Source organism: Ambystoma mexicanum, chromosome 5p (genome assembly GCF_040938575.1).
Source record: "Ambystoma mexicanum isolate Mex_15411 chromosome 5p, UKY_AmexF1_1, whole genome shotgun sequence".
Classification (NCBI taxonomy): domain Eukaryota; kingdom Metazoa; phylum Chordata; class Amphibia; order Caudata; family Ambystomatidae; genus Ambystoma; species Ambystoma mexicanum.
Genome location: NC_090930.1, coordinates 1,145,164,685 through 1,145,189,166, shown reverse-complemented (window position 1 = coordinate 1,145,189,166; position 24,482 = coordinate 1,145,164,685). Strand labels below are relative to the sequence as shown.

General features: G+C 47.5%; 1 protein-coding gene across 2 annotated transcripts in view; it reads left to right on the top strand.

Moving 5' to 3' along the window:
- Positions 1-24,482, top strand: part of DROSHA (drosha ribonuclease III) — a 1,388,683-nt gene that overhangs the window by 1,171,174 nt on the left and 193,027 nt on the right. For both annotated transcript variants that reach the window (XM_069613610.1, XM_069613611.1), the window contains exon 24: positions 455-499. In XM_069613610.1, coding sequence (XP_069469711.1) covers positions 455-499 — 45 coding nt within the window. The remainder of the gene's footprint in view (positions 1-454; positions 500-24,482) is intronic.

Below are 24,482 nucleotides of genomic sequence, written 5' to 3'. Positions count from 1 at the left end.
GCACAAACTAGCATGCTCTTGCCACCTTATATGAAATTAGACACATATTTTTAACTATTATCATTTCATTAGTGAAATAGCTTAAAAGTAATTGCAGCACTAATGGACTACCTGCATGTCTCATTTAACTAGACCTGTAATTTGCATTTCAACCACTGCAAGTTTACCTTTTACTTAGAATCACATTGGTTTCTTAGTATTCTAGATAGCCTGTTTTATTACTGCGGCTGCCGCATATGTTGTTTTGTGTGTGATGGCAGTTTGTTGTGGAGCACCGCATCCTCGTGTGGAAGGGAATGCGATTTTCAGAGTGCATTTGCAAGCCACATTACTCTTGATGTGTGTGTTTTCGGGCTCTGAAATGGACTGTTCTTTCATACATTGATAACTAAGTCAATGCTTGGAATGTGCTGCGAAACTCCTAGGCATTAAAATAATCTCTTAATATTTGCAGACCCTGAGGGATGTATGGCTTCATTATCCAAAACACCCACTGCAAGTAAGTGACTCCTTGCAACTCTTTACAACGCTTTTTTCCCAATAAATGCATTTAGGATGTGTCTCCAAAGCCTCTACTGATGTTCAGCCTCGTTGTCAACACTGCATTTACTCACATGCGTCATGATGAATTTGATTCTTCCTCACTGGTGCGGACTTGCTTGCCCGTGTGAATATTAATTGTTCTCTACCTATTCCACTTCCTGAGGATCCCTGAAAATCCAATATTCTGTTAGTTTTTCGCAGAATGATCTGACTCTTGTAGGCTTTGACAGATATTGTACACTTAACTATACAGGCAGTCGCAACCTGTATTCAGACTATTTCTAAACTATTCTTGCCACGCGGGGAAGGTGAGATGCTCATGCGCTCCAATGCCTGAGACCCAACCCTGAAGCATTTTGAAATTCTACTATTTGTACGTTTTGTACAAGTGCTTTGTCACAAGTAGTGCTTGTGCTTTAAAGTCTATTTACGTTTTCACGCATTGATAACACTGCATCAACCCAGTCTCATTTTTTGTACTCTTGTTTAAAGCAGCACAGACAAATATATACAGGCAACAATAACAGGCTGTCAGATTCCAATGTATTCACTTATTCTGGGCATGTGCGTTTAGTGGAATTCTGCGACACGCTAGCACTAGCCTTTGTAGGAAAATAGACTCAATAAGAGTTGTAATTATGGAAATGGGGAATCAAAATTGACACCCAAATGTCATTCCTGGGCTCCATGAACATAACTCCAGCAAGAGAAATCTTTAGAGACCTGACATTACAGTGAACCCAAAAGATACTAAATGGCTTAGCTACTTAAACCACCCCACATAAAATGGGACCTCGCCATGATTTAAACCTGTGAAGCCACATGTATACTTTTGACCCCATTCCTGCATGTTTGATAGGCGAAATGGGAGACCCCTTCACAGAGACTCCTCATGCAATAATTTTATAATCCCTGAGCCAGAGCATGTTCTCTTTGTGTTTGAGGCTTGGTGCTCGTAGCACCAGGAGGAATTGTTTGAAAAGGGTTAATCCTTGCCACGCAACTCATTGTACTTGCTCCCCGTCCATTGTCCGTGTTTTTTCCCTGATGTGTCCTTCCCCCTCAATCCCGCGCTTGCGTATTGGCTGGCAGCCTATTGTGATGTGTTAAAAGGAAGTTGCCTTTTTTCCCCTTCTAAGAAAGTTGAATCTGGATGTTTTGTTTTCTGGTATCTTTTGTTACTGGGTCTATTAGGCTCTCTCCTACCCTAGATACACTGCGCAAGGCGTGCCGTTCACTATTGGGAGTTACTTGTTCCCCTTCTGTGTCTTCCTGGTTGTGACCCCGGTCCACTACCCCGTTGTGTTGTGCTTTCTTAGTGCTGTGGCACAGGGCTGTCTCTCTCCCTTTCGTACACACCCTTCTCCTCCCACCTACCTCTTTCACACCCCCTATGGTGCTCTCTGCCCTCCATCTTCACTAACTGTTACTCTATCTCCTATCCTATCCCTCTCACCAAGTCTGGTAGGAAGAAGTTAGAGTTACATCCTGGTCTCCAACCCTGGCCTACCTATCGCTGATACCCACATCAGTGCTTCCTCCAGACAAACTTTCACTGACATCCTCTTTGTCGTTCCTTCACCAGACCTATGGACCCTTCATATGGTCTTAGCTCTCTCTCCTATCTCTTCCTCTCCCATTAATGGTGGCACTCGTTGGGAGGCCCTCTTGACATCCTTCCACTCCTCCAAGGTCATCATTAATATCTATCTGAATGGCACTGGCTTGGTCCAGGGCCCTCAGCCCAATCTCTTCCTGTTTGATAGGTGTCTTCAACATCTTATCAACTTCCCTCCTTCTCCCGCTACTCCTACTAGCACCTCTCTGTCTCCTCTGCCACCCCTTGCCTCCACCTCTGCCCAAACTCGGCCCGTCTTCCACTGGGTGCACCTCAAGCCTGTACCCCTCCCCGGAAGTCCTTCAAATGTGGCAACCTGCTCCACGTCACTACTCTCAACTCTCGGTCTGCTATCAAACACTCCTCTGGCATCGGTCACCTCCTCAAAGAACTTGACCTGGATGACCTCGCTCTCACCAAGACATGGTTCATGGCCAGCTCTGTCGCAAGTTTTTCCACTCTCCTCCCTGACAGCTACAAGATCCTCTCCGAGCCCAGAACCAATCGACCTTGAGATGGAGTAGCTCTGATTTTTCATGAGTGGCCCCCTGATTCTGCAGGCCTACTCCTACTTTGAATGCCTCTTCTGCAGGCTCTCTCTCTCTCCTGGGCTCATCTAACTGTGGCCACTACCTACAGGCCTCCTGGCCAGGTTGCCCTCTTCCTCTGAGTGGGTTGACCTCGCCTTCTCTCCACCTCTCAACTTCTGCTCCTCAGAGACCTCAAAATCCACCTGGATAGTTCTAATCCCTCCTCTGGGCTTTTCCGCAACCTCTGCGACACGTTCTCTCACTCTCAATTCTGCCCTCTGGTCCGACGCACTCTGGACATAATTTGGATGTTCTCATCTCCTCAGACATCCCCCTCTCTAACCCTCTCACCCCTCCTTTCTCTTGGACTGACCACTTTCTACTCTCCGCTCACCTGAAACTCTCTATTCCTCAGGCAAAACCCACCCCAACGCTGCCACCTATCTTCGCAGTTATTCGGCCCATAAAGTGTGCGTCAGTGGATGCCTTTGCCTCTACTTTCTCTGCTCCTCCTACTCCTGCAGCTGACTCACACTCTGACACAGCTCTCTTTAATCTGCACCTCTCTATCTGCAACACTCTGGACATCTTTGCCCCTGTCGTAGTTCCATGTAATAATGTTGCCGTTAAAAATATCATCTACGAGGGGTATAATTATATATTAACTCCAGTCCTAGAATATTTTGGGAAAGTTTTTGATAGCCTGGAGGGTGCATCATTAATGAAATTTTTACCTAATACCCCTGTCATGAGAATCCGGCTGAAGCCTTCCTCCAAGTGCAACTCTTGGTATGACTCTGACCTCGCCATCCTGAAACGCAACTGTAGGGTGGCTGAGAGGAAGTGGAGAGCTTCAGGTGCATCCTCTGACAAACTGGCCTGCCGCATGCTCCAAAGGTAATACAGACTCTCTGCCCTGTCCAAGAAGAGAGCCCACATTCAAACCCACGTCTCTGCAGCCTCTAACAACATGGCCGAAATCTTTCATATCTGCAAGGACCTGGCCAATCCTGCTGCAGTCTCTACCTCTCCTGTTTCGCGCCGAGGCCCTCTGTATGACTCTGGCCTCTCACTTAACCACTAAAACTCAGGACATCCTGTCCTGTCCTCTATCTCTTCTCCCTCATCCTCTCTCAGCCCCCCTTTGGCCAACTATCCCTCTCCTCCTCCTTTCTCTCTGAAAACGCCTGATGAGGTTTCTAGACAAGTCTGATCTATGAAAGTCTTGTCCAAATAGGTGCTCCCTTGCTCCTCCAGAACCATCAAGGACCATATGGATACCCTTGCTCTTCAGCCTTGGCGATTTCCATAATCACTCTTTCAGCACTGGGACTTTCCCCTCTCTCCTCAAGCACTCCCTTGTGCACCCCTTCCTCAAGAAGCCGCCTGCCGATTTTACCTGACTGGAAAACTATCGCCCAATCTCTATCACTCCTTTACTGGGCAAACTCCTAGAAAAGCTGGCTATCTCGCAGCTTACTCTCCACATTGAATCTGTTGGATGTCTCCATGACCATCAGTCTGGCTTCAGAGCTGCCAGAGGCATGGAAACTGCTCTCCTGAACACCTGTGAAGATCTGCTCTCTAACCTTGATTCCAGCATTCCTTCCGTCCTCATCCTGCTTGATCTTTCCTCTGCCATGCCATCCTGATCAATCGACTCTATGAAAACCTGGGCATCTCGGATCAGGCCCTGGAGTGGTGGACCTCCTTCCTCTTGGCCGCCTCTTTCAGGTCCAACTTGGTTCCTTTCTCTCTGCCACACCTCTCTCCCCCTGTGGTGCTCCCCAGGGTTCTATCCTCTCACCCTCGTTTTTCAACCTCTGCTTAGCCCCTTTGGCCCACCTGATCTGTCTCCAACCTTCAGTGTTATGCGGATGACACACATTGCTTCTTCGGCCCCCCCCCCCTCAGCATCCTCTCCCGCTCATTCCTGACACGCTATCCGCGATTCAGAATTGGTGCACCTCCAACGATGTCTGCCTTAATGCCAGTAAGACGAAGATCCTGCTCCCACTTTCCCTCGCTCTCAGGCCGCCCTTGCTGGGCCCTCTGCCTTTGCCTTCCTGTGAGGCTAAAACCTTGGTGTCATCTTTGACCCCACTATCTCTTTCTCTCCTCACATCTAGGACATTGCCAAGAGGTCCCACTACCAGCTGCACCTCCTCAAAGGTACTCTTTCCTTTCTCACCTTTCCCCAGAGCCCTGGTTCTCTCTAGGCCGGACTACTGCAACAGCCTCTTTCTCAATCTGCCTTCCTCTACTCTCCGAATCACTGCAACTAATCCAGAACAGGACTGCAAGACTTATCAAGCCCAGTCCTGAAATCTCTCCACTGGCTCCTGGTGGCTGCAAGGATCAAGTTCAAGACCCTTTGCATTGTCCACAAGGCTTGCTCGGGCTGGGGCCTGCACTACATCCAACAATCTCTTCCAAATTGCTTGATTCTCAAGCCCTTCTCTCAGCTACTTCCAACTCTCTAAGGGTTAGATGCTTCTCCAGGCAGAGAGTTATGGTAGATTTCTCTCCTCGGCAGGTACCTCTCTGGAATGGCCGCCCTGCCCCTCTGACTTGAGCCGGACCACCTGAAGTTCCGGAAGTAGCTCAACACTTTGCTCTTCTCCTTTGCTTTCTCCCTCCCTCCCTGCCAACCTCCCTCCCCTGCTGACCTACCTACCTGTCTGCTATACCGATTGGCTACCCTCAGAGTTGACTGGATACCAGGCTCTTTCCTGATCCGTCACCCCTGCACTGCCTCTACCACTGATTTAGGGGCTGTAACTGTAATCGCTACAGTCCCTGTCTCCTTGCACTTGCCCAGAGTCGCGCTCCCCTGGCTGCACTTAATAAGAGCAATGCTGTCCTGTTCTCCCCTTCCCTCTCTCTGGCACTCCCCCAATTCCCCTTTCCCCTTGCAGGTCTCCCTCTCGCACTAGCACAATCTGAATGGCACAAGGCCTAGTACGATCGTTTGTCTTGTCCTCTCTCTGTTTTCCCTCCCTTGTCTTGTCGCGCCTAGAAACACTTGTGTACAGGTGGGCTATAAATGACTTGGATCATAAGAAGTCTAAATTAGAGCCTCAGCTAAAGAAATCACAAGCCAGACCCTTTGAAAAAGTGCAACATTTATCCAGCTGCAAACACCCGCATAGTAGCTCACATAATGGATAATTTTATGCGTTATTGCATAATCATCTACGTTCCAATACCATTCTCCATTCTCTGAAATTAGGCTTTGGATCCAAGGAATGGACGCAGCACAGTATAATTTGTGAATTGTATTCTCAAGGATACAGTTGAGACCTGGAGACACCAATCTGGTCTTTTGTGCCACAGGTGTACTGTCTGACACTGCGGACCATAGTTCCTCATTTTTGGATTTATGATATTCGTATCTTTGCTATTCATAAACACTAAACTCTACCTTTTGTACAGAGTACTGGAAAACCTTTTAACGATATTGTTTAACAAATATATATCAACAAATATATTTTTAAAACCGGTTTCTCAGAAAAGGCATTTTCGGTCTGTTTTTTATATCCAATTAAGACTAATCTTAAACACACATGGTTGCATTGCACACCTTCTTTATTATTTTGTTTGGAAAAAAAAGTTGTAAGGGAAAACAAAAAGAGATGGAAACATTGCAGTGTCAAAACAGATTTGTCCCAATTTAAGAGTCTGGCTACGTCCTTCAGAAGCTTTTGCCGTTAACTAACTTTTTAACCCTTTGTATTGTTCCCTCATTTCTGCTGCATTGTTTTGTCCTGAATGGAAATCTCACCCATCTCACTGGATTTTGTTTGGATAAGCGTGCCTCCTTTGTTGGAAGAATGTATAGAAAGATTTGTTTTCTATGGATTTGTATACATCATCACAAGAACTGCAACGCCTCCCCATTGCGTAATTGCAGGCCATTATAGATGCATTTTTTTGTGAGAACACTGTAACCTGGCTGTGCTGCTTCTGTTAAGATTCTCATTCATTTTTTTTTTTTTTTGTGGGAGAAATCCTTTTCAAAATGCTTTGCGTGTGGTTGTGCACCAGATTAGTGTGTTTTGTGATACAAATCCTTTGTGTCAGTTTACCTTTTTTACATATTTTTTCCTCGACCTCCAGATGCTAAGGGAAAAATCACTTAGGTTTTTCCATGTACTTTAAAGCTAGGGTTGGACAGTTCCCAAGGAATCGGGGTGAATTGACTTGGCCCATCTCTTAACCCCCCTGCATCCCTTCCCCTGAGGCTGAACCGTGGCTCATTTGTAAGACCTTTATTCAAAACTCTCATAGGGACAATAACTTGCATGTTATAGGGGCCATTGTCCTTTTTTATTTTTGTTTAACATCTTAATTTTGGCGTTTAGTGTAGCATAAACCGAAACAAACATACTGGGAAACTTCTTAGAAGTACATTGTCCCTGAATATACTGCTCCAAGTTGACAAGAACAAAAGTGCAATGTGAACAGTCTACTAAAGCAACTTACGAGAACACAACCCTCTACCACCTCCAACCCCAGTGAAAATCTTCAAGGGAGAAAGTGGGAACCATTTTACATACAACAAATCCTACACATCCCATTCTGTTAGCCATGATTCCCACCAGGAGTAAACCACAATGGTGGAGCCCCGCCTAGTAGTTTGAGAGCCAAGGCTCTTAGACTTGTTGGACATGTACGGTCTCAGTTGTTTTGACAATGATATTTTTTTGTTGATAATCGAACACATTTTGGTGAACCATTCATTTAAATCGAGCATTCAGGTGAACCTCAGGAATTCTGCCATAAACCTTATTTAGAGAGTACGTCTGGGGTCAGTCTCTCCAAGTGGGAGACCTTCTCTACTGCCTTACCCCGCAAGCATACCAGGGGGGATTTAAGGCACAGAGCACCCACTAATGTTATTTATTTCCCAACGGAAAAAATCCCAAACATCTCTGTGTAGGGCAATGTCACACTAGGTGCAAATAACTTCCTCCTCTACCATGCCCTGTCCAACATAGCCCTCTTTCCCCTACAAAATGTCTATATTGTGTCAAACTAAATGCCACATATAAACCAATTTTAAGGCTTGCCCTGTTGAGTTCATAACCAGAGGTCTTGACCTGTCTCATAATTGAGCTCCAGGTACTGTCGTCCAACTCGGATCCCAGGTCCCTATGCCAAGCCTTAACATGCAAGAGTGCGGCAGCCTGGGTGGTACAGATCAACATTTTATATAGTCTGGAAATTATTCCTCTAGCCTCTGGAGCAGAGAAGATCGGTTTCTCAAAACATGAGGGGGCGAGTCACTGCCTTGTGAAACACCTTTTGATGCAGCCACTGTCTTAACAGGAAGTAGTGATGCCTTTCTATTCCCGCGCCCAAATAGTTATTTGCATTGGAGAAAGGATTTGAATTCCCCTTGAGTATAAGTGGCAGCAAAGGCAAATCCTCCCTTACGCCAATCTTTCAAATCATTATTCTTATATGTTGATTGATAAGTGTGGGTTCCCATGTAAAACGGGTCAGCAGCCCCAGGAAGTTGGAAAAGACCTCTCCTAGCATTAAGCCTATCCCAGGGAAAGCATTGTGGTTTCCAAAGGTCGGGGTTCGTAAACAAGGGACATATTCTTTTTTTGGGACTCATTATGTCTTAGAGGAATTACTCCAATGACTTCCTCCAAACATTTCCAAGGTTTTAAATGGAGGGGGTTGAGCCAGTCTCCCAAGACTCTCAGTTGGGCTACTTCAAAATAAGTGTTGACGTCTAGAAAGCCAAGGGCTCTGGATTCCCAGGGAGGGAAAATGGTTTTCCTAGAGATGGTATGTTTAGAGATTCCCCCAAAGATTTGTTATCTCCCTCTAAAAATACATTAAAGCTTTTGTCAGAACTGTTATTGGAAGTCCCTGAGAAGTATACAGTAACCTGGGAAGGCTGTTCATTTTAATAGACACCATCCTGCCCAACCAGGTACTGCCAGTATCCTCCAGAGGGACAGGTCTTCCCTGATCCTGGTAAATAGCACATTATAGTTTCTTGATTACAGTCCAGAACACATCCACGACATGTTTATTCCCAAATACTGAATCAAACTGGCTACTATTTTGAAAGGAGACAGTTGTTTAACCATATATAGGTAGCTTGTCAGATTGAGCAGTTCGGAATTATCATAGTTTACTTTTAAAGCCAGACATCTGTTTAAACTTCCATAGGAGACCTATCAGGGCTGGAATTGAGGCCTCTGGTATCACCAGGGAGGGAGAAATGTAATCAGCCAACAGAGAATCCTTATTACTTTCCACCATATGCAACAGATGTACGTTAATATCATGAAAACCAACAGTTTGAACTACAAAATCACGAACACAGTAAGTTTGCATTTTGTAATTCGAGATTTTGGAGGGGGGGGTTTGGTCCACTGCAACACATGTTGTGTATGCGGGGGACACCCCTGCAGTCCCCGCAGACCAAAATACAGAATTAGCGGAGCGGGGACACCCCTGCTTCCCTAATTCGGTATTTTGGAATAGAAGATTTTTGTAGTCTGATAATGCGGAACTTTGAGTGATACAGGATTTTAAATAGGGTATTTTCGTTGAATACCATATTCAACACCCACAATCTCCTCCCTATCACTGATTGAGCCAGTGTTGAGATGGATTTCATCCAGCTGGAGGAAGGAGACTGTTAGCTTCTATTGGTTGAGGCGATGCAGCTTTAAGACAATTGTATATCCCCGATCCTGTGGTGCAGAGTGCTAGTGTGGAGTCCGGCATCGAGTCCAGCCACTCGCTAGTCAGCCGACTGAGGCTGAGTAGATGAGACTCGAGGGGGCTGATGAGTCTGCCTCCGTTCGAAAAGCAGCACGAAAACTGGCAAAGAGCGATGGCGGCGGGAGGAGTTCGATCGGTCCTGCAGCTTAGAATTTTTCGCACAATGGAATCCGCCCATGCTACCACAGAGCTTGAAGTTTGAGGGGAAGTTGTCTTGGCGACTGAGGAAGCGGGTAAGGGACATTAACCTGTTCGGGGTCCCCACTCGCCGCTGCGGTTGCCAATGGAGCAGGTCGAATTTGGTGGGAGGGGAGCCAAATAAGTCCCCAAAATTGATTTGCGAACGACCCAAGTGGTGGAAAGGGGACCTCCTTCAAAGACTGTTGTATTAGACTCTCCTGGGGGCCCCAAAAAGCCTTGGGTGCCTCCCCAAGCCCACAATCTCTGGCCCATGAGCAGAGTGGTGCTCTTATCAAACAAATCGATGAGTGCCCTGTGTATGAGGCGGGCAGGGGGGTCAGGTGGACTGCAAGGTTGTGGGGATCTATTTGACAAGCGAGGAAACCTGGGAGACCCAGTATGGGGACAGCAAGGGCATTGACTCTTATTACCCCTAACTCAAAACCACCTGACTCTCCCGGAAATGGCCAGGTGACCACTGAGTCAAGGGTTGGCGCCAGGGATGGGAAGTGATGACAGTGCCCGGGGGCCACAAAGGCTCCTACTGTGCACAGCCCCCGCGAACAGCCTGAACTTGGTGGGCAGCCCTGTGACCAACAGCAGGGCACTAGACCTGACCCCGGAGGAGGATGATTGCCAACCTATTGCGGCAGCCTCCTTTAGGGAGTTCACGATATGATATGGCATTTATAACGCGCCTATACACAAGTGTTTCAAGGTGCGAAAAAGAATCAAGTTGAAGTATCAAGATTACTTTTGGCCAGATTCCGCAAAAGAACCCAGATATACCAATATCCAGATAATTACCATTGAGGTGGAAATGGTCGGGGAGGGCCAAAAAAACTGGGCTCCTCAGGCTTGGCCAGTCGTAAGGCACCAACTGTACTAGCACCTTTGGCAAAGAAACACACCAGGGAACTTTGCCGACTATCGAGCCCCCACCACGGAGTTAACGCATGGTGAATTATTGTAAGGTGCCGTGGCCTCGGCAGTACAAGTCCTACCTTTTGCCTGGGCGTGGCCAGAGGTTTCGGACTTATGGGGCTAAGCCCCTGCCCAAAAAATAACCCGGGCCAGCGCAGAACTCGATACTCCCACATAGGAAAAGGAGGCGATCCTGGCGCTGGCTTGGCACATGGAAGTCCCAAATACACAAATCGCTTTTGACCCTAATAATGTGATGCAACAAGACATCAAAGCTCTAAAAGAATCTTTAGAGCTGCTGAGTGCCAGGTTAAACTTGCCTACTGCTACTAATGGCACCCAAACTTGTACATATGGTTCCTATGCTGAATCAAGATCCCAGGCGGGACCTATGCCGAAGAGGTGGGCTGGCACTGCCCTCCCTTCCCATGAGTCCGCCGGGGGAGCAACAGTGGGGTTGAATGGTTCTGTTCAAGGCGAACAAAATGGTGAGAGGTCTAGCGACCCCGATGGCAAAGGCCAGGACTAGCTCAAACCAGAGTTTGGGTCCTCCAGCTCCCCAAGGAAATGGCATCAAGTGACCTGTCAACCCGCTAGCCCAGATGTCCTTAGTAGCCATCGCAATGGTTCCCTTTATGAAGTTTTATGAAGCCATTAACGACACCCTAAAGGATCATACAATGCTGTTGGCGATGGTTCATACAAAGATTATCTTTATAGAAGGTTACATCCTAGCTGGAAACAATCAGGATGGTGGCTGCAAAGTGCCATTGTCTGCCCTGAGGGGGTAGGGCCAAACCAACTGCTCATAGTAGGACCAGCACATCTGATTCACGCCATTCGCTAATAGTGGCGGGTTCTCCGCCACCTAAATTAAACCAAAACGAAGTGTGAACAGACTAGGGTGTTGCAAATTACCTAGATCCGGTCCAGGTAACACTACCATTGAGGGCAGAAGGGTTGGCTGCCGTATCCCAAGAAAAATCCCCAAAGTGGCCCTGACATGGGGAGATCGGGAAGGTCGGACGAACTGCAAACAAAAAAATCTACTATTGAGACCTATGCGCTATTTACCCAATCGAACAAAAACAATTGAATGGCGCATCTAAGCGTCCTAAACTAACACCGATAGTAAAAGCAACAGACTCCAGAGGTTTCTTGAGGAAGCATTCACTTCCATTCACAGAAACAAACCCAGCGATGCGCCCATCGGTCACAATCTGGAACGGAATTCCTAGTTCCCCAATGGTGGCGGACCTGAATCAGTTTCCATCAGACGACAACCTTTTTTTTTTTTTGTGGATGAAGACTACGATGAGCTAGCAAAAAACCATCTGGACAATTGATCTCTAGTAGTGAATAGAGCCCTGCATGCCCACCTAGACGCCACTACAACTCCACAAAACAACTAAGTGTTCTTGACTCCAGCGGAGACAGGAGAGAGACTGGAGGCCAAACACAGAGCCAGTCTTGTGCCTAGAGAGGAGGTGGTTTACCTGGAGAGAAATGACCCCCGAAGAAATCGCCCAGCAGTAAAAGATGTGAGAATTCCACTGAAGATCTGTCTCCACTTGAGGGCCTCCATAGGGCAGGGGAAAGCCTTACAATACCTGCAGATTCCTTTAAACCATGTCAGCAGGAAAAAGGGGGTGGGGGGCTGGCAGGTTTATTCCAACTTTACCAAACCAGAACCAGACTTGAGACTTTCAAAATTTCAAGTCTTGAGTAATAATATCCCCAAATCTTCCGGAAGAGACTACGCCATATGTGTTAGGCTGGAAAGAATGGTGGATAAAGGTGACAAATGCATCTTAAATAGATATGTCTTAGAACTCTATCACTGTGTGCCCTCCCTCTGCCAAATTAACACAGAGGACTTCTTGATAATCAAATTCATTCGAGAGGATCATATGGACCTGGTCTACCTCCACCTCTGTTCAGTGGTGATAAAAAGACTGTTTTTGGCATCGACTTTGAGCCTCTTACTATTAAGTTTTGACCTAACGGATCTGCATGGTCAGGAGGCGGAAACCGAAGCCCCACATGCTCAGCCACATTTTTCAGGACCTAGTGCTTCAAGGAACATAGCCAAAACACGACCATCTTTTAGATGGCCCTCCGAAAAAAAGGTCCGGCAGCGAGGTGGGGGCAGTAATACAACATCTGAGAGGCCTGCGAGGCCCGGTTCCTAAGGTGATTTTAGACCCAAGCAAACTGGCAATTTTAACACAGACAACTGAATGGAACCCTGAAACAAACCTGCAGAACCCATAGGCCTTCTCAGAGCACAAATCGTGGTCCTGGCTAGCAGCTGCATTGTCAACTGACGATGAAAAGCTGAACATCCAAAAGCCAACGGGGAAGTTCTTGTCACTAACCTCCTGGAATACAAGACGCTTTTCCCACTTATTTACAAGGGACGAGACAAGATGGGAAGCGACTGACTTTATTTGCATTCAGGAGGTCTGGTTAAGATCTCAACCGGTTATGGATGGCTTCACGTCGTTTTTGAACCCAGCAATATATATGGGTGCAGGTCGACCTACTGCTGGCCTCCTGACCTTGATAAAGTCGGGAAATGGGTACGAAGTGGTGGGCTCCATAAATTTGGGCCCATATGTGCAGCAAACTATTCGGTTCTCAAAGCACAACCATGCTCTACAGATGAAGTGCTACAAAAACCACCTGGTTTTAATCCACATCTATTGGAACCACTCAAGAATAAACCATGAGGAGATAATTGACGTGGTCACAGTGGCGATTGACAAAGCTTATAATTTGGAGAACCTGTCAATCATATGTGGTGACCATAATGTAAACTCTGCAAAGGAAAAGGGAACTTTAATCGCCAAAGCATAGAAGCCTCCTGTGGAATGATCTAATGGAGTCTTGAGACCTCCACATGGTAAATGGTCCCTTCGAAAAAGGACAAGCTCTGCCACCCTACTTGGCATCGTGGTCTGCATCTTCAGTAATTGACTTTAATTTTGTCACTAGGGACCTGAGAGACGCCATCTTTGCGCTGGAAGTAGTCCAATCTGGGGCAAGCGACCATAATCTGTGGAAGAACGCTCATAGCAGTGGCCTCGGTGAACAATGGCTCTAGGCTGAAGAGGTCAAAATCGGACATGGCTGAAATGAGCGCCACCTATTCGAAAACCCACCAAGGCACATCCGGCGTTGGCTACTGTCAATTATATCCCCTTACTGTCATCATATTTGGTTAGTAAGCATTACAAAGAGATCGAGGTAAAGAGCTACCAGTATGCCTTTGATGAACAGATAGTCTCCCAAGAGGCAGGCAATGAGGAAGGGGATTGCCCGCTTGAAGGGGGATTTATCTGCCATCGTTCTCAAACTATGAAACAACCATAAGAACAAGTTAAAGGACCGTAGGTGTACAATATGCCCAGCAGGGTGCCGAGAAAATGATCAGAGCGAGCACTAGCTAGGAAGAACATATCGGAAACCTGGGCAGTAATTAAATCCTCTGGAAAAGATGGAAAATTGACCCAAGTAAACAGGGTCTCAAAAGAAGCCTGGGTAGGGTTCCTTAAAGCTCTGTTTTCCGAGTCGCCATCAAAAGGGAGCCCTGAAGTGAAATCTGCCACCTGGACCTTGCCTTAAGTTCAGGAGGATTTGGTAGCATTGATAAAGAATTCCAGGGCTTCCAGAGCACCCAGCCTCGACGGCATATCCAACTAGATGCTTAAGCAAAACCTTGTACAATGGGTCTCAGTTCTGGGTAAGATGTTGGACAAAGTGCTGACAAACTGCACAATAGCGCCAGTATGGAAGACCGCCAACGTATTTCCGATCTTCAAGAACAGAGACCGAGAGGATATGAGCAATTACGCCTGATTGCCCCTTTTAGATATGCTGGGGAAACTATATGCATCATTACTGCTAAAAAGGTTGACAGCTTGGGTCGCCCGTGTTGACCGTCAAGACCCCTTTCAATCGGGTTTCGTGAGGGGCCTGGGGATTTCACCACCAATTTTCTTATCACTTCTGAAGGATAACACACAAAGAAAACAAAAATCTGTCTCGCCTTCGTCGACTTGTCGAAGGCTTTTGACAACATAAACGGGGAAAAAGCTGTGGACCAAATTACTCTTGTGGAACTACTCGCCTGATCTGGTGGACCAAATAAAGGAGCTACATACAGCTACTTCGATCAGAGTCCGACTTAACACAAAAGGGCTATTGATTGAAGATTCCTACGGCACGGGGAGTCAAACAAGGCTGCCTGCTACCACCGGCCCTTTTTAATTGATACATTTCTAACTTAGCAAATTTCTTGGATCAGACCAGATGCTTCCCTCCAAAAATCAGAGGGGTAAGAGTGGGGCGACTACTGTTTGCAGATGACCTAGTCCTAGTAGGTTCGACCCCAATGGGTCCCCAACGACAATTACATTGTTTGGAGGAATACACTAGGCAAAACGAGTTGAAGATCAACGCAGGAAAAACAAAGATCCTAATGTTCCAGAAAGGACCAGAATAAAAGAGGGGGTCTTTTACATGGCATTTAGATGCAAAGAAGATGGAGCTAGTTCACTGCTTTAATTAAAGAAATGGTGATCAACACAAAGTTCCGAGCTTCTTCCAGCTCCTAGCTTCCTCTTCAGCTCCCCTTCCCCTCAAGTTCAATAAAGTTCCACAATTCCTTGAGGTTCCCTTCCCCAACTTCAAAGCAATACAGTTCAAAAGAAAAGGGTCTCGAGGCTCTGTCCTCAAGACAACATTGCAATACATCAAGTATCAGGGTTCCCTTTCCCAAGACTTCAACGGGGCACCTTATATTGTTCTGTCTTTCAATGTTAAACACAACTCCAAGTAAACTTGTCACTCTTTCTGGATTGCAGTTCATACACAGTGCTGTTTCTTGGTTTGTTTCACAATGTCTTCAACTTTCACAAAGGAGGGTTCCCTGGTCTAGGTGCAGTTGTCAGACCACACGGTCCACCCATCACAGGTTGTGCAACCAGGAACCTTAGGCTCTTCAGCCCAAACAGGGTCTTCTGTATCTGCCCTGTGTACAGATTCACATTCACTTAGCTTCTTCTTATCTGCCTCTTGGCTTTATGTGCAGTTTCACTCTATGCCACAATGTGTCACACATTCTATGTGAGTCTGAGGCCTTGCTGCACTGAATTTATTCACAAAGTTCACTTTGCGGTGGTCTTAGTTTATTCCCCACCTTTCCGTCATTCTCTTTCACACTTGCGTTCATATTTCATATATGGCTTTCAAATGGGCGCTTTCCCATTTTGAATTTTCATTAGTTCATAGCTTTGCTATTCAAGTTTTCATTCAGTTTGGTATTCAATATACATGCTTTTCTATCATTATTTGCTCTGTCGCTTAATTTCCAGGCCACCTATCACTTTGGGTTTGTTCCCACTGTGCATGCTTTTTGGCGCACTCTGAATTCATTTTGCTTGCATCCAGCCCCTTCGGAGCACCCGGTCTCGAGTGATAACTCCCTTTCACTCACCAGTCTCCAGGGGTTCTGTTGGGTAGCTGCGCTAGACTTCTTCTGGTCCGTCTTCTGGCTCTCCTCCGATTGCAAGCCCTGCTCTCACCTTTGATGCCTCTATTGGATCGCTGGCAGCACCGCTCTGCTTCCATAGACTCTTTCGGCGGTTTCCTTTCTTTTTCACTGCTCGCAGCTCCAGCTTATTTCCCAGACCAAAGAGGCTCCCACACCTGACGAATTCCAACGGCCCAACTTCTCTTGGGCTACACAGGTCTCCGGGATCGTCTGCCGGAATATTGGTGTCTCTGCACGACCCACCACGGCTGCCTCCTCACGAGCAGGGTCCCCTGCTGGTCTCTCCCACACAGGCCTCCCTGTTGGTCTCTTTGCTGCTCTTGTGGTCTCTTCTTATACACCTGCAACCCCTTGACAGGTTTCAGGTGGGAGCTCTTAATTGAACTTGCCAGACTATAGTTAGAGGGACATGCCTGACCGTGACAGTACTCTGCAGGCATCTTTCTCGTCCCAGTAAAAGAGTGGTGAAAGGAGTTACTGGTTTTCACTAATCCTAGTCGCCTCTTCCTCGTCTCAGTACTGTCATAGGAAATGTGTGAACATAAGGGGAGATGTTTGACAATAGCCTATAAAGGCCGGAAAGGGTTAGGTTGGTTTTCAATAGGGAAAGGGGGATACCATGTCTCGCCTGTGGGTACCCCACTCCCAATACCTTCCACCCAGGTGATCGTCCTTCACTTCTACACCGCCAGGATCCTTTCCCTGGTCACCTGAGAAGAGGATCCAGAGGGAGAAGGAGTGAGGATACCCACAGGTTTCTCACAGCACACAAAACAAAGCATGTAAGAAAAAAAATGGGGGCTTCTAGTCGAATCTTCTGTTAAAGAAAGCGGTCTTCACTCCTTTCTTAAATTTAGTCAATCAGGACATAGTACTTAATGAATCTGTAAAGCTCCTTCAACAACAAAGGGGCCCACATATCAAAACAAGCTCCTCCATAGTTTTTCTAGTTAAACCGCAGCTGAGCTAGCAAATGAACATTGTGAGATCGAAGGACTCTCCTACAAGTAGCTGCCTTTAAGTGATCAGAAAGTTAACGTGGAGCATGGCCAGTAAGGCATTTATGAGTGAGGGTAAGGGCTTTATGTCGTATTCTATGCTGAACAGTTAACCAATGTAATTCCTGTTGAGCTCTAGTAATGTGATTCCGTTTGCCGAAACTGCATACAGCCTGCACTGCTCTGTTTTGACTTACTTGAAGTTTCTTAAGATTCGACAATGAGGTGCCCATAAGTAGACTACTGCAGTAGTCCAGCTTCAAATTGCAGAGGAAACCAATGCCCTGTTCCTTTCTGACAGATAGGGTTGAATCTGCCAGAGCAGGTTGGTAGTATAGGAGTAAGAAGAGCAGAGGTTTGTAGTATGTTTATTGAAAGACAGGTGGTAGTCAGACTCCCCCCAGCATTTTCACATATTGGACAACCGGGATAGAACAATCAGCAATAAAGAATTGACTGTAGCAGGAATCCAGTTTCTTCAATCTGGGTTCTGATCCAATAATGAGCAAGGGAATTGAGTGCCTTCCAGGTCTGGATCAACAAATATATTTTGTTAATGGCACAATTCTGCCATGCAGAGTCACACGAAAGTTCAAATAAGATCTGTGTCTCGTCTGCATAGTTGGTATAAGATACTCCCAAACCATCCAGAAGATCACATAGGGGTTTAGTGTAAATATTGAAAAGGAGCAGGGACACCACACGTAAGGGAGACGAGAGCAGCTAGATAGTCTCCCATTGCAACCCTGGTTCGAAAAAGCCCCCGAAATGATTCAATCCACAAGGCGGCTCTATCAGAACACCTTCCGATTTTAATTAATCTTCTGACAAGTTGTGCCTGATCTACCAGATCAAATGCTGCGGAAAGATCTATAAGCAGCGGGAGTGCGATATGGCCCTTATCAATATTTGCAATATTTGATTTTAGGTCCAATAAATCAGTCTCTGTGCCATGCTTCGTACAAAAGCCAGCTTGTCTTAGTCCCAACACATTATAAGCTTCTGTGAACTCAGAGTTGGCAGTGACAACCCTGTGCCATATTTTTAAGAGAAAAGGCACATTTGTGATAGACCTACATTTGGCAGGAGTTGCAGGGTCCACATTCTCTTTTTTAAGGAGCAGAGTGATCCAAGCCTGCTTAAGATCCTCAGGTAGTGAATCTTTAATGATATAGTCGGGACACATGTCTCCCTGGCATATAGTCTGTTTCATGTTCTTAACAATGGTGTAGACTTCACTCTCTGATACTTGTCTGAAGGAGAACAATTGGTCCTCCACAAGTCTTACATCATCTACAGGCAGATCTGGCAGGACTCCTCCTCTAAGAGCAATTGATGGTTCTCAATAGATTGTTGGTCTCAATGAACCTTCCTAGAAAATGTTTCCTGAAAAGATTGTAACCAATTGTCGTCTGAATCTGCTTTCCTTTGTTCTCCTTTGTCCTCCGACTGGTGACAGTGCACACTAATGAGTTATAATTGAAGCAAGCTTGAAGGGGCTTGTTTGCCGGAATAGACAACAGGAAAGGCGGCCCCTTTCAGAGGTGTGAAGTATGTGGTTTGGGGGAGACAGGAAGTCTGCTCCCAGCACAAACTTCAAGTGAACCCTGCACTTTAATCAAGAGGCACAGAGGGCTCTGTTAACCAGAGTGACAATTTAATCTACAACAGACAGGGAGATGGGCGGGACTTGTGTATATTGTGTCACCCCCTTGTCTGTCCTGTTGCAGAGCACTCTGGTCATGGGCTCATGCATAACAAAAGATTGCTGGTGGGGACCCAGGATTGGTTTATTAAGGGGGGGGCTTAGCCTGCACCAATCACTGGGGCCCATTTGGCTTTAAATGAGGGCTGAACCCCTCACATAGTAGATCTGAAGAGTTCGAAAGGAGTAAGAATAACTCATTTGGACTCAAGCTGAAGGTACAGTTTACCTTCCTGCAGTGAAGGAAGGCCAGGAGATCCAAGGTCCCTCCCCTAAACATCTCCCAGGGAACAGAGGGAGATACCGGACTCAGAGGACCTGACCAGCAGCTCAAAAACCAGTACCCAGCCGCACACAGCGTGCCCTGCTAGGTTCTGGCAGCAAGCTTCCTAGGTGGGAAGTGCCACAGAGTATATGAACTAAGGACAAGGCTGTTGCCTGCAAACACTCTCCTTAGCGTTGGACCCTCCGCCTTGAAAGGACACGAGCCCTGCGAAGAAGCTAGGAGGAGTGCCACACCAGCATCATCCAGCGTCCATCTTTTAAGGACATTTTGGAGACAGTCGCGTCCTCGAACCACATACGGCTACACCGCTGACTGTTGTCATGCCGCAGTCACCAGAGCTGTCCGAGACAGCTCGACCAGCAATCCAGATCCGCGAACCAGCAGAGACGAGGATTCTTGGCCTGGGCAGCTGCGTCGGACAGCCTGAAGATGTCCGCCCAGCCTTGCTTGCCGAACTGCCTGCCGCTTGGTACCCACAGCAGTCTCCCGCCACAAACTCTGTCTCAAGGGCTGCAAAGTGCCCTGGAACTGTTGCGACGCTGTCGAGCACCAAGAACTTGTTCAGCACCAGGTACATTGTGGTTCTACCCCCACCCTCCTAGGGCCCCTAGACGGTTACCACCTTTTGGCCCTTTGGTACTGAAACCGAATGACCATGAACTGTAAGACTGATTACTTTACTAACTACCCTCCTGTCAGTATGCAGGGTGCATCCCTTTTCCTTCGTGAAACTGTCTGTCCTCTGTGTTCCTTTACAGGGTGGTCATATTTGTAGTGTGCTAGAACTGTCTGTTGTAGTAATAATAAAGTAAATATTTGTATACAACCTTGACTGGAACGTCCCTTTTTTCATTGGGTAATTGTATTTTCACTGTGTTGCAACTAACCAAGCATCCACGGCCTTGCGGTGATAAGCCTGCCGTTCCATCCACGTTACCAAAATTGGACAAGTAGGTCTTCTAATTCACTTGTATTCCAATATGTTTGGATCCCTTCTGGTTACTAGAGGTGTGGGGTTGACTGATGGTTTAGAAACAGATATTCATCCCTGGACCGCTGGTGCCCCGGAAGTCGATTCGTCACACTCCCTCCTCTTCTAGTCCTGTCTTCTTCTCTACTCCTTCAATTCCACCTGCCTCTACCCAGTCCTTCCACCACTCTCCTGTCCCTCGACGTATCTCCCTCCTTCTGTACCTAGTCTTCACTCTTAGATGTTACTACCTCCTCTGTGCGGTCACTACTTTCTCCTGCTCCTACTACTACTCAGACATCCTGCCTGCATTAAGTACCATAGACTTCAGTCACTTCTCACAGTAACTATTCTAAACTCACCTGCCACACTATCACGCATACTCATGATGCAGTACCACTTTCACTCACTAGCCAACACCTCACCTTTTCCAGAAATAAGCTCCACACTTTCTGCTTGTCTTTGTCGTCCTCTGACCCCACCAAATAACCCACACTTCCTGCTTCCTGTGTCCCCATTTTTATCCTTCCCGGTCTCTGTGTTGGCTCTGTCCCTGGCCCTGTCTTCCCCAACCGCGATGTGTTGTTGGCAGCCAAGATTACAAATAGGAGGCTAAGTCCCACCCTTATTTCGCCAGGGTCCACCATGGCAAAACATTGGCAGCCCGGGAAGCTGAGCGTTTGAGTTTGTGCTCCAGGTCTTTGTTCCTTGTGCCCCAAAGGTAAGTTCTATGCTTGATGGGGATTGTACCCATGCGTTAGTACCTAAGGTCTAGGGGTTTTGGAAGCTGTTGTTGCATGCTCGCCGTAGCTACGTGGCAGCACCACTCTGATTCCCTGTCAGCCGCGCATTGGTGGGGCTGTGGTTCTCCAATCTCTCCGTAGTTTTCTCTCCACCGCTGGTGGGACGTAGACTCTATGGGAACCAGATATTGGTGGTTGGGTTGCGGTCTGTTGACGTACAGCGTTAGATCACTGATCCCAATCAGATGCTACTTGTGAATTTCTCTTTGGATTGGGATGTCACTAGGAGAAACGAGAAACACTGGCAAGCATCTTTTACGAAGAGGTATTGCATGATATAAAGCTGGACAACTTAGAAAATGATTGGCACTGCAGGAGGAGACAGGAATTGGGGCCATCTCAACTGCCATTGTCCACCTTGGGGTTAGAACCGGCTCTGGATCTCTCCTTTCTATGCCTCCCAAACTAGGCTGTAGGGTTCCCGTCTCCTCTTGACAAGACTGTGGTGCTGGTATGCCATTTAACAAGAATAAACTGCTTGATGCGAAGGCTGGCTGATCCCTACAGAAATGACACGTCTCCAAGGTTACACCCATTTCCGTGGGCCTCGCTGTGCCTATGCCCCTTCTCCTCCTTTTCCCACCTTACCAAGGCCCATACGCCCTCATGCAAGCAGCCCCAGTGATATCCTTCTGGCCAGTGGTAATGCAGAGGGGCTCAGAGAAGAGATATTGCTATCTCTGCTGTTCCTGCAGCAACCCACAATACTAAGCCACTGTGGATTGAACTTTGTCCATTTGACTCCACCAGCCTCTGCGGAAGGGGACCATTGACCAGAAAGTAAAGTCTGTGCCAGCCCTTCCCTCACTTCGAATGGTGTAGCAATTCCCCTTTTAGAGCGAGGGATGGGCTGGTACTGACTTTCTTACTGGTTCAGAAGAAAGACAGGAGCCTACAATCCATCATGGATCTGAGGCTCTTGGACAAGTTCAAGATGGTCACCGTGGCCCACATTCTTCAGGCCCTCAAGCTGCAGCAATGGCTTTTGTCCCTGGACTTCCAGGATACCTACTTCCTTGTGCAATTCATCTCAAACACAGGAAGCACCTAGGTTTGTTGGTTAGAAACACCCACTACCACTTACAGGTTCTGCTATTATGTCTTTCAGTGGCACACAGGGTCTTTAGCAACCTGCTATAGGTGATAGCGGCTCGACTCAGGAGGGAGAAGATTCAGGTCTTCCCCTACCTAGACGATTGGGTCTTTTGATATTGCACCCGAAACCTTGTCAGCATGTTTCTACCACATATTCATCCTGTTGCATGGTTTCTCCCTGATCTTCAAGATGTTCCATATTTCTCCATCCCAGTCCCTCTGGGTCACCTGAGCATTCTTAGATACATGTCTGGGCCGAGCTTTCCCTCCCAATGGTCGTGTAGCGAAGGTCCTCTAGATGGTCCAGGTCTTTCAATCCTAGATTGCAGTCTCTGCATTTTCTGGCACGGAGACCTCCTTCATCCTTTTAGTGTCAGAGGCTCCATTGTGCATAAGGTTGCTCCAGAGGCTTCTTGGGAGTTAGTGGTCTCATTTCCTGGACGACATGTCAATCCTGTACTAAGTCTTGCACACTGTCTCTGAGGAACTCCTGCAGTGGGCCCTGCAGTACAGCATTCTGAGAGGGGCATTGCTTGAGCAACCCTGGACAAAACTGACAGTGGACACAGCTACTTTCTTGAAAGGCTGGGATGCTCACCTGCCAGGTCTGAAGGCGAGCCGCCTCTGGTCCCCAATGAAAGCTCGGGAACACATCAATTTACTGGTGCTGCAGACTATTCAGAGCTTCTGGACATGACCATCTCGTCTCCTTGGTATCTCCTGGCAATGAGTGGACTCCTGCTTGGGGTGGTCAGGTTCCTCCATCTGATCCTTGGTAACCTGAACCTTCATGCTTGGCTGATGAACGGCTAACGTATATAGAGCAGGATTTGACAACATCATGGATATGCTCATGTCCACTCAAAGGCTTGACACCAAGTTTCTTTATGCCTGCAGGTGGGGGTGCGTTTTCAACTTGGTTTGGGGAAATAAGTCTGGACCCTTGTGGTTGTCAAACTGCCTCTATTCTAGATTGCTTGCTTTCCTGGGCCCACGACCTGTGGAAGGATACCTGGCTGCCGTTTCTGTCTTTCATAGGTCAGCTGAGAGAAGGGCTCCTTCTTCACTATAGACACGTGCTTAGGCCGTGCAATCCTCCATCGTATTCTGGTGAAGGTGATCGTATTCTGCTGTAGGTATTCGTATTCAGGCCCTGACATCACATCCAACGTCTTGATGCATAATGGCACCAGGCAAAGCTGACGTGCAGCAGCACTGCAACCCCTGGTGGCTGAAAAAGGGGTTGTTTACTATTAACCTTAAGCACAATACCCCAAATAGGTAGATCCTTGGGATTCAAGGGGCATCATAGTCTACCTGGAGTATATCATTGATAAGAGAACTTTCTTTGGTTTATTCCCATTACCTGCACTCAATGCGTTTGTAAAATAGCATGTGTGGAAGTTTATCTGAGGATTAGTGTTTTGTTCCTCCTTCCACCTGACATGTGCTAGTCTGTACCATCATCTAAAATGACTGTTCTGTCAACAAAGTAGACAAGGACTGACTTAAAACAAAGGCACTATTGAGGGGTGTGGCTAGCCGAGGACCGAAGAACATGGTCTCCCGGTGAGCTCTGGCGCCTGGTCCCCTGTTGCGCTCCCCTTCCCTCCCAAAACGTCTCACTTGGACCCCAAAAGAAGTGGGAGGGGGGGGGGTTGGGAAGGGCTGCTCTGCAAAACGATGTCAGGAGATTGCGCGTAAACCTACCCGGGAGGAAATAATGAGCAAATAGAGATGCAGCTCCGAGGGGGCCGCTCCATTGAAGCCGAGGCGTCCCACAATACGCAGTGAATCTGTGGGGTGAGGAAGACTGAAGGTGACCCCATAATACTGCCATACGCAGCGATCCAACGGACAGTGAAACACAGAATAAGGCAGCGTGAGAAGGGCAAGCATGGAACGGGAGACTGGGCTGGAAGTCGCACGCGCATAACACGCGGACACGGCAGGTGAAGCGGGTCGTAATAAATATAAAGCCTGCGCCGCTGTGGATGTAGAAGCCTTCACGAGAAATAACAGGTTCCCTGAGAGGAGCGACTAAAAGGTGTGACCAGCCCAGTGTGCGACGGCGAGCTACAACCTACGAACCAAGTAAGGCGCTTTGCAAGGAATAGAAGCCCGCGCCGCTCCCACTGTCAGATCCTTCCCTGAATGCAGCGGGCCTCTCTGAGAGAAGCGACGGAGGGAATGGGCACCCCAGAAGGTGGCGAACCCAGACGTTGGAAAGCAGACAGATGAAGAACGCGTCACTCTGAGTACCAAGAAGCAGAAAAGCTGGTCGCAAGAAATAAAAGCATGCCCTGCCGTCACGGTAAGAGCCTCCCTGAAAGCAGCGAGCCCCTGAGAGAAGCAACAGGAGGGAGAGGACAGCCTGAGCGCGGCAGACCCAGACGTTGGAACGCGGGCAGTTCAAGGGCGTGTAGGTCGGAGTACCGAGGGACTGAAGAGGTGAGCTCCCCAAGGATTTATAGGATGAGAAAACATGGAACCCACGGGAGCGGAAACAAGGCAAAGGGG